General features: G+C 41.4%; 1 protein-coding gene across 1 annotated transcript; it reads left to right on the top strand.

Annotated features, from left to right (window-relative positions):
• The first annotated feature begins 9,901 nt into the window (after nucleotides 1-9,901).
• LOC127137718 (uncharacterized) lies at nucleotides 9,902-10,627 on the top strand. Its single transcript, XM_051064150.1, has one exon. It carries the CDS (start codon nucleotides 9,902-9,904, stop codon nucleotides 10,625-10,627), a length of 726 nt encoding a protein of 241 aa, XP_050920107.1.
• Nucleotides 10,628-11,193: the final 566 nt, after the last annotated feature.

Genomic DNA, 11,193 nt, shown 5'->3' with positions numbered 1-11,193 from the left:
CTCAAATTGATGTGATGGAATGGTAGTCTGCAAAGGGCAAGACTCCATAGATCTGTACAAGTTTGAAACCGGTGATATATATTGGAGAGGGCTACATTGAACATAATGACCTTTCCTCTACCATTCTGAATTTTCGATGTATTCAAAGCTTCAGTCGACGACGAATCGAGAATCCCTGACGGATGACAGATATAGAGCACAGTCTTGTCAAGATGCAGTTACTTGCCAAATCCCTAATTTTTGCCTAGATTGCCCCAGTGTGAGGTGTTCAATCTAGCGGGATGCAAATTCTTTTTTCAATGTCTCTAACTTTTGCCTGGATCGCCCTTTCGGGTTTTCAATCCACCGAGACGCTCCTTTTTGCCTAAGTCGCCCTTTGGGGTGTTCGACTTAGCGAGCTATTCTGCTTTTTTATTTTAGGCGAAGTATTTCTTGACTGCATCGGAATTCACAGGACGAGTGAACTTCTTCATCCATTGTTGTAAATGTCAGAACACTGCCTGAAAAGGCTCTCTTGAAAACATATGGACGTTCCTAGCTTGGAGTCCACTTGCCCCTGGAATCGGGCACGAAAGACAAGACTTTCTTGAGCACAGGGTCATTTTCTCGGAACACACGAGATTTGACCTTTTTGTCGAATGCTTTTTTCACTCTCTGCTGATGTAACTGACCATGACACATGGCAGTTGATCTCTTTCTTTCGATCGGATTCACTTGGTCGTAGTGACTCTGAATCCATTCAGCATCAGTCAACTTGGGACTTTGAGGGTGCTATTTTTCTTTTGTTTGTTTGTTTCTTTTTTCTTTCTTTTGATTTTGATTTTGATTTTTTTCTTATTTTGCACCCTCCTCTTTTTTGTTTGTTTTTTGATTGATTTTTTTTTTTCTTCTTTTTTTTTTTATTAATGCCCCAGTTGGCTGTTCTGCTGATTCTCGAGATGCAGCTGAGTGTGATCTTCTTTTCTTGCTCAAGAAGTCGGGAAATACCGTCAGGAATCCCCTCAAGCATCATCTTCTTCCGTTTCGAATACAGGGAATTCAAAATTGGGAGATGACGTCCGATCATTATGTTCAATGGGTTTGAGAAACAACCTGCATAAAGATTTTGATATGAAAAGCTCTTTGAAAATCAAACAAGACAATCATTATGCAGATGAAAAGATTGCTTTTATTCTCGTTTTTAGGGTTCTTTGTGATCACCAATTTCATGCAAAAAGCGAAAAGGGAAAACAATTGGAAAAACAAATGTTTTAACATGAATTATTTGAATGAAAATATCATTGCATAAAATGTTGCCAACAATGTCATCACTTCTCCTTTTGGCATGGGAGAAGGGTTTTTAAACAAAGTGATTATTGCTCTGACTTATGAACAACTGTAGGAACGCCCACAGTGACCCAATTGTGATAGATCCCACCGGGGATGACAACTGTCAGTATCTCTTGCATCAGCAGCTTCTGTTTTCTGAACAACCCTTCTGAAGAAAAAGTCGGCGCCAGCCCAGGACTTGTTATCTTCAAGCTTGATTAGCATTGGGACCTAAGTCTTCCAAAATCAGAATACCTGACCTCACAAGGTCTTGAACCTTCACCTTCAGCTGGAAACAACTATCCACATCATGACCAGGAGCACCCGAATGATACACACAATGCTGTTCAGGCCTATACCACCACCGAGGGTTGACGGGTATAGCCGGCGGGTCTCTGGGAGTAATCAAGTTCCGCTCTAACAGAGAGGGATACAGTTTGGCGTAGGACATGGGGATTGGATCAAAAATGATCTTCTTCCTCTCATTACTCGTACTGGCTTGCTGGGAAGCCTGCTGCTGAGGATGATGTTGCGGAGTCTGATACTACTGAGTTGGTCTTCTCGGCTGTTGTTGAGTTTGAGTTGCTGGAATAGTCACAGCAGCAACTTGCCGATATGGTCCCCTGTTTGCACTCCTTCGACGGTGCACAACATTCGTTTCATCCTCTCCTCTTCTGGGTGCCCCAGAGGATGGTTTCTTAGAACTTGCAGAATTTGCAGAGCCAGGATCTTGTATCTTTCCTGCTTTGATAAGGCTTTCAGTTCTCTCCCCACAGACAACAACATCTGAAAAGCTACTGAATGGGCAGCTTCCCAAGCGATCCATGAACACTCCTTGCAAGGTTCCAATGAACATGTCAGTCAGCTCTCTCTCCAGCATCGGAGGTTGCACTCTAGCGGCTAGCTCACGCCACCTCTGGGCATACTCTTTGAAGCTCTCCTTATCTTTCTGATACAAGCTCTGCAATTGGGTTCGGCTCGGCGCCATGTCCATGTTGTGCTGGTATTGCCTCAGAAAGGCTTCTCCCAAGTCTCTCCAGCTTCTGACTGATTCTCTCTTCAACTCCATGTACCAGTCCAAAGATGCCCCAGATAGACTATCTTGGAAAAAATACATCCACATCTTTTCGTCATCAGTATAAGCAGAGATTTTCCTGAAGTAAGCTTGCACATGGGTGCGAGGACAGGAGGTACCGTTGTACTTTTCGAATGAGGGTGCCTTGAACTTGTACGGGATCTTCAACCCTTCCACCAGACCCATGTCGGTTACATCAAACCCAAGTGAGTTCTGACATTCCATGGCTCGGATCTTCTCAGCAAGAGCATCCACCTTACGATCCCTATCCTCCATTCTGACCACTTCATCATCCTCACTCAGCAACGTGAACATGTCCTCTTGTTGGTCGACAAACGGAGCTGGATGACGAATCGGAGCCCGGGTAGCTCTGACATTGACCTCTGCAGCAAGAGGCTGTCCATTGACTCTTATTCCTCTCAACTCATCAACCCCATCAAAGTTACTGGCGGGAGCGGCATCGACAGCATTATCATCCACAGGAACACCCACTGGTGAAGCACGGTTGGCAGTTGGAATCACAGCTTCTTGTCTCTGGGCTAAGGCACGCATCTCCTCTTGCCCCTGAACGACCCCTTGCATCATGTTCATGAACTGGGCCATGTTTGCCCTCATCTCAGCTAGCTCAGCTTGAACCTGGTCCATACTCCTTTGTTGATTTAGTCTGGTTGCGGTGCGGACGGTGATCAACAATCCTGTCTCAGTCAAAACCCAAAGTGAGAAGTCCCTCCAAACATGTCTGTAATGCAAGAATGATATATGCATGATATGCATGATGCGGATGCGGATGCTATTTTATCATGAATGATCCTGATAAAGGATATGCGTATGCGAGTTAACTTTTTTTTCATGCATTATTATTTTTTGAAAATAAATATGCTATGATGCAAATGATGTGAACATGACTGGTCAAGCTGTGCGTCTCAAGGCACAGGGTCAAAGCTTCGGCTTGAACTCGGAGTCACAATTCATCTGAAACCCAAAGTCAATCTGATCAACTGGCATCTGAAACCAATCTGAGGAACCAAGTCACCATAAATCCGACTTGGGGAGTTCCGAAATAAACGAAACTGGAGATTACATTACTATCATCACAGGAACATCCACTGAACGGATGACAACCAGCTCCTCTGAACAGGTACTCTCAAATTCAACCCGGGGATCCGAAATAAACGGAACCCGCTGATAAACCACGGACAGAACTCCGGCGTCCCAGAAATAAATGTCCATAATTCACAGTCACCATCAGTACCGAGAGTCACCAACTGTACCTGTTAAAATGATCAATCCCTCCCCACTCACGGGTGTAGTCTAGGCCAGGGTAAGGTCGAGAGAAACACATCATAAATAACCTTTCGCAGAATATCATCATATACACACCTGAAGTATGCAACGACAATATCCCACCAGGGTCTGAACTGTTCGTGATATCAATATTCCCCTGAGTGGCGCAATACCACCCGCTTCCCATGAATCACTCTATTCCTAAGCATCCTAGATTTCACTCATGGTCTGGGTATTGGACCTTTTACCTCAAGTGACTCCCATCCCCACAAAGAAAAACAGACAACCAGCCAGGCAGAATGAATAATGAATATGAATGCAAACATTAATGCACACAATCAATGCAATCAATAAATGAAATGAACAAATAATGAAAGCAATAAATACACACAGCACAAAGCAACCAAAACCCTAACCTAGAGAGCGCTAGGAGAGACTCGCTTAGGGAAGATGGACCAGCACAGGTCAACTTCTCTATGTCCCCAGCAGAGTCGCCAGCTGTCGCATTACGCGAAAAACCGCCGGGAAACGAGAACAACAGAGCCGCCACCGTGCGTTATTTATCCCAAAATAGGGAAAGGAAACGCTCAGAGTAAACCTGGAAAAGACATGGTCTCGCGACCAAAGAGAATGGGATCGGGAGTCGGTTATGCGAAGGGAAGGTATTAGCACCCCTACGCATCCGTCGTACTCGACGGGATCCACGCACAATAGAAAGGAAAATGGTTGCTAAAACGCTGCTCAAAACACACACACACTGGCTGAAAGAGACACAAGAAAACAGACAAGACCGACTCGGCAGGATACCGCATCCTGGGCCTACTTAGTCTATCAGGCATAGACATCAGAGTCGAAGTAGTTCGGACTGGGGAAACGACACATGCTCGCTAGGATATCGCATCCTAAGCATACGTATCTCCTTGGACGAAGGAGAATCAGAGCATTCGTAGCTCGGCTGACACGCACACAAACAAACATAAACAAAGGCAAACGTGGAGCCCGAATTCCAATCACTGGACTTACATCAGCATCCGAACCAACACACACACAAGAAACCAACTGCCAATCGCTGGACTTACGTCGGACTCCAACCAGAAAAGGAGAAACAACTCACACAAATAAACAAAGAGGGCGAACGTGGAGCCCGAATGCCAATCACTGGACTTACATCAGCATCCGAACCAAAACACACGCAAGGGTGGTTAAGACACAAAGGGTTGAAAAAGAAAAAAGGCGCCCGGAGAGATCAGCTCAATCTCCTGCCTACATACTTCATCTGGTATGAAGATCAGGGCGATGTAGTTCCCCTACGCAGGGAAAAAGGACTAGCCTAACCAGATAACAGAGGGAGACACAACACTAGGGAGACTACGACTCGAGCCTAGATGTTGTCATGCAAAGTCGTCCCTAAGTTAAGGTTTCTAGCTAACTTACACAGGAAGCAAGCCTATCCTAAACATGACTTGCACAGGAAGCAAGCCACAACTAACCCAACTAGCACAGGAAGAAGAAGGGTCTCGATTGCAACTAGGGCAAGAGAAAGGGGGGGTCTCAATCGCAACGAGGGCGAGAGAAAAGAATTAGTGTTAGTTGTTAGTCAAACTCGACAAGACATCGCATCTCGTGCCTACGTATCTCATCTGGACATGAGAATCAGAGTTGCCGTAGTTCGGCTAAAATATTCCCGTTGGTTTGTATTTTTTAAGTGGACAACGTCACTGCACAATCTACCTGATGCTCGACCTTTGGAGACTTACTCATCTGTAGTAGAAAGAGTTAACGTATCCTTAAGAGGGGATAATGTTTGTTTGTGTTTTAGGAGAGCCCAAGCAAGAAAGGAAGTCCTATACGAAGGAACCGTGCTACCTTAATTGACATGCAAACGAGACTACGCGGAGTCTAGCAAACCTAGGGGATACAATCACACCACACAAGCACATACAGCATAAAATAAACACACCAACAAGGGGCTCAAACATCAAGGCTAGGTTTTAGTCGAGGGGTCATATCAACCTCAACAAACAAACCTCTGGAATGGGGTGAATGGTGCTCTTAACCTTGCCATTGAGGGGCTAAGGTGAAGCAGATGAAAGGAGATGAGGGGTGTGCCTCATTGCTCTTATCCCTGGCCAGGGAGAGCATTTGAATATCAGAAGGTGTGGGTTCAGAAAGTGGGAACCCTTCTACACATTTGATACTGACTCAACTGTACAATTGTACAAGATCTTGGGTTTGTATCTGCAATGCATCAACACAGTGGTGTGAGCAAAGCAGATGACACACAGAATAGAAGGGGATAGGTTGCATATCCCTTGGGTTCTGCCAATTTCCTCTTCACTTAGGAGGACTTTTCATATGTACAGGGACAAATTAAACATACACAAACATTGCCTCTTAAGGAGGACTTCAGACAGTTGCCTGGCCAAGTAACAGGCCAGGTCTTCCAGACTACATGAAGATTAAGGGATTATACCTCAAAGCAAGTTGCTATTAAAGCAAAGCAAAGCAAGTTCAAAGAACTAAGCAACTAAAGGTACCTGAAATAGTCAAACAGATCAGTACACAATTCAAAAGCAAAACAAAGGGAAACAGACATTAATAGTTAATCAGAAGCAAATGGATGTGCAAGGCACAAGGCTTAAGGCTTGAGAGCCAAGCCACCTACAAAACAAACAAGTTAAACAATGATATTCAAGCAAACTCAATCAAAAATAATTGGCCTCATTGGTCATTTGTTGGTCAACCTGAAAACACAAGCTCAAAAGTGAGTAACAGGACCACTAGGGCAAGCCTAGGGTCAAAAGAGAATGAAAAAGTCAAAACAGCAAAGGGAAAGCATTCAAAATCATGTTTAATCAATCAAGAAACAATCCCACTTGGGTTCATGTTCATATCATGCATCATCATCATTTCATAAGCAAAAGAAGTCAAAGCATGGCAAGTGAGAGCTCATAGAAGTCAACAGAAAGACTTGCATCAAAAGTCAACTCAAACATTTCCAAAAATCACCAAATAAATCATGATCAGTCCTAACACATAGCATGGTAAGCATGTCAAATTTCATCTCATTTGGACAAGTGGAAGGCAGTCAATGAAAATCAGAAAGTCAAAGCAATTTTGAACATGCTCAAAGAAGTCAACCAAACATGCATCAACTTAGAAAAATCATAAATCAGAGATGGTGTATGATAAATGAATGGGACTAAAACCATGGCAAAGCTCAGGATGTCTAGTTATCTCATGTAAAATTTCATGTCCATCTAATAAAGTATGAGGATTTCACAAATGAAATGGCAACATGCATCACATAAGGTCAACATTTTAGTCCAACAGGGGAGAAAATCTCAAACAAAATGGAAAATGGCACAAATAATTCCAAGAAAAATCCCATGTGAACTAGACATACAAGAATAGGTTGATGCAAAAAATCAATCCAATTGGAGGTCAAGAAGCATGGTTATGAAAATCAACAAGTTACACATCAATGGTGTGACACAAATTGTCACACCCTACTTCAAAAATTCATAGCTCCCAATCCAGGTAAGATAAATTCATGATCTTTACATCAAAATAAACATGAATGAGTCTAGTTTGAGCACAAAAAATTTCAGGGCCATTGGATAATGCATCACAATTTCACAAAGGATTTGGCAAGATGTACAAAAATTGGTCACATGAACAAAACCCTAATGCCATTTAAAATTCACTCATCCAAAAAATCAGCAAAAATCATGATAAAAAAGTAGAGATCATGATGAAGATGATGCAAAAATTCCCATGAGAATTGGATTTAAAATGAATGAATTATGATTTTTACAAGTAAGCCATGCCAAATGAAATAAAAATTGAAGAAAAAATGAATTAATTTGGATTTAAATAGACCGGGTGGCATAAGTGTAATTATGGACTCCACTTATCAAAACGGTTGCGTTTAGGCACGGCCAAGGAAATGTTCTAATTGGTCAGCATGAATCTACAGTGGCATGCAACGTACAAATCCATTTTCTGGGCAAGGCTTCAAGAACAGCTAGGGTTTATGCATGAACAGGAACAACATTCATCCCCAATTCGAGTTTCTCAATTTTTTTTCCAGAAAAGGCAATTGAGCACACAGAAATGATCAACAAGCAATGACAAACACGAATCCATCTTCAATTTCCATTAAAACACAGTATAACTCATGAATCGAACAAAAAGAAATTCAACATCAAACTTATTCAAGAACAAATTTCCCAGAAATGAGTAATGAGCACACCAATAGAATCAGCAAACCACATACATTACAAATCCAAACACCATTTTCTATGAATCAGGCTAATGAGAGAGAATCGAACAAAAATTCATATGAACACCAACTTTCATTTCCAAATATCTCACTCATTACTCAACTATTTCATGTGATATAAAGTTCATTGGAATCAGCAAGGAATAATCTATCATAAGCATGGCAAAGTTTAGTGAAATAAGAGATTTGAAAACTGACCAAATCTGCAAGGCAGTGTCGATTCAGTGCTTCTTTGGCTACCAATGCTCCAAACAGGTGCTCATGAAGGTCCTAGGAGGTGAATGGTGAAGAGTGTTTAGCTCAGAAACCTTGGAAATAGCCCAACTCGAATCTTGCCATGGAAGTGTTCTTTAATGGACAGTGGTCTTTCTTTGGTTTCAGTTGAGATTCAAGGCCAAAAAATGCTTCCAAAGTGATGGTATGTGAGGAGGCAAGCAAGCAAATTCGTGCTTCTTTGGAAGTTTGAGCAGAAAAATGCAAAATGCAAGATGAATGTTTTTGAGAGAAAATGATTTTCTGTGTGTAATTGATGGCTGCTAGGGTTGGAAAATGGCAGAAAATATGTTTTTATACTTCTGTTTTAGCTTTGCTAATGAAGTGTTAATCAACATTATCTCAAATGAAGCAATTTTGTCAATTTGCTAAATTTCAACCAAATGCACATGGGGTGTATGATTCTGCACGAAATGGGCTTCAAACATGCTCCAAACAACATTTCTGAACTTTCCCAATTGGCAAAATGGATGGAAAAGGGTTAATTCAAAAGTTCATTTTTGCACCACACTTGAAAATAAACATGTAAGTTCAAAAAGGGCCATTTTGATCCATAGAGTTTTGGCACATGAATATTACATTTTTGGAAAGAGGAGGTTAAATATGACTTGTTGGAAAAAACCTCACCAAATTTGGCCAAATGGTTTGAGAGATATGGCCTTTTGAAGTTCAAGAATTTGTGAAAATGATTTGATCATATCTTGCCAACCATACATGGGAATTGAGAGTTCTTGGACTTTTTGGAAATGGGAGAACAAGATCTTCAACTTTCATGTTGGGCAAAAATTCATTTGAAGCTTGTATCATGATGTACGTTTGGGATCAAGAAGTTTCCATTTTTGGCAGTTAAAATTACAGGTCCAGTTTCTATTTTTGGAAATTTCTGATTTGGCTTCAAATTCTTCAATGATGATGTTTGCCATGATATATGAGGCCTATTTGGACATGAATAAGCTCTCTCAAACCAAATCCATCCATCAAAACCATAAAATCAGTCACAGTTGACCAAGTTTGACTTTTTAGGGTTTCTGACTGACTGTGCATTGAATGATGACCTCTGAGCATCCAATCCTTGACCTAAACACTTCAAATGGATCCCCAAGTCATGTGAACATGTTGGACCAACCCTAGGGCCTTGGCTCCTTGAGAAACACACTTGCTTGCTTGGTTGACTGATCTCCTGATCAGTTTGACCTAAATCTCTTGATTGGCTTGCACTTGAGGCAAATGGGACAATGCAATGCTATGCAGTGGACCATGTTATGCTATAACCTAATATGAGAATGTATGTACAATGATAGGTGCAAATTTGAGGTGCTACAATCAGTTGTGAGATTTGTAATGGACCACACCAAATAGTGTATTGCTTTGCAACCCCTCAACAAGTTGAAGAAATAAAATTTTTGAAGCAGAATAATCCTTATTCCAACACTTACAATCCAGGTTGGATGAATCATCCTAACTTCTCATGGAAAGATCAGAAAGGGAATGTTCCATAACAAGGTCAAGGTCAATATCAAACTCAATATCAACAATAGCTGCAACAACAAGCCCTAGAGAAAGCAGATTGAGATATTGCCATTGAAAGAATGGAAGCTCACAATGTTTAATTCCAAGAAGAAACTAGAAACAATCAGAATAACACTACTGCTTCCATAAAAAATCTTGAAGTTCAGATGGGTCAGATAGCACAACAATTAGCCTCAAGTTCTCAAGCACAATGTGCTCTACGAAGTGCAACTGTGACAAATCCTAGAGAGAATAATAATGTTAGTGTTGTGACAACGAGAAGTGGGAAATCTCATGAAGTCCTTGAGGAGAAAGCTGAAGATGAAGATCAACTGCTTGAAGTAGATCTTGAAATCAAAGAAAATGAAGTTGTAAGGGAGGAAGTTGTTGCACCTAAACAAGTGGTGAAAGAAAAATTCATTGAGACAAAACCGGTCATTAAGCTTTTATTCCCCACAAGAAACAAGAGAAAAGGGCAACATGAGAAAAAATTTGAGAAATTCTTAGAGTTGTTCAAGAAGCTAGAAATCAACATTCCACTTTTGGAAGCACTTGAGCAAATGCCTACCAATGCCAAGTTCATGAAAGACATCATTTCTAAGAAGCGAACCATAGACACAAACTCAATTATTCTAACCGAAACTTGTAGTGTTATTTTCCAGGGTATGAAAATTCCAACGAAGAAGAAAGATCGAGGTGATGTCACCATCCCATGCACCATTGGAAATAGGTCATTCAAAAAAGCTCTTATTGATTTAGGAGTCAGCGTGAGTCTCATGCCTTTATCCATTTACGGGAAATTGGGTATCGAGGTTATGCAAGACACCAGGATGGCACTTCAATTTTCCGATCATTCGGTCAAGAAACCTTATGGGATAGTTCGGATGTGCTGAACCCTACTCAGATGAACTATGCAACTACTGAGAAGGAGTTGTTAGCAGTGGTTTATGCCTTTGATAAATTCTGGAAATACCTGTTAGGATCTAAGGTGGTTGTTTATACTGACCATGCTGCTTTGAAACATTTATTTGCTAAACAGGATTCTAAGTCGAGGCTTTTGAGATGGATCTTGCTCCTCCAAGAGTTTGATGTGGAAATTAGGGACAAAAGGGGATATGAAAACATCGTTGCCGATCATTTTTCTCGAATGTCACCAATTGAAGAGACGGAAGACAAGAGACCAATAAAGGATGAGTTTTCTGATGAACACATCCTCAATGTTATCCGTATCCCTTGGTTCGCAGACTACGCGAATTATCTGGTAGGTGGTGTAATCCTTAATGATTTTGATTCTAACAAGAAGAATTTTTTTTACATGATTGCAAGTTCTACTTGTGGGATGGCCCATTCCTGTACAAGAGAGGAAAAGATGGATTGGTCAGAAGATGTGTCCTAGAGGAGGAACAAAGGGATGTTCTTAGAGCTTGTCATGACTCAGACTATGGAGGACACTTTAGTG

The sequence above is a fragment of the Lathyrus oleraceus genome, chromosome 4 (genome assembly GCF_024323335.1).
Source record: "Lathyrus oleraceus cultivar Zhongwan6 chromosome 4, CAAS_Psat_ZW6_1.0, whole genome shotgun sequence".
NCBI classification, from domain to species: domain Eukaryota; kingdom Viridiplantae; phylum Streptophyta; class Magnoliopsida; order Fabales; family Fabaceae; genus Lathyrus; species Lathyrus oleraceus.
The sequence above is the reverse complement of the archived record's forward strand: the minus strand, read 5'-3'. Positions and strand labels throughout refer to the sequence as shown.

What these genes read in the sequence shown, in the direction of transcription:
- LOC127137718 (XM_051064150.1), top strand. Translation starts at nt 9,902, where the DNA reads ATGGGTCAGATAGCACAACAATTAGCCTCAAGTTCTCAAGCACAATGT.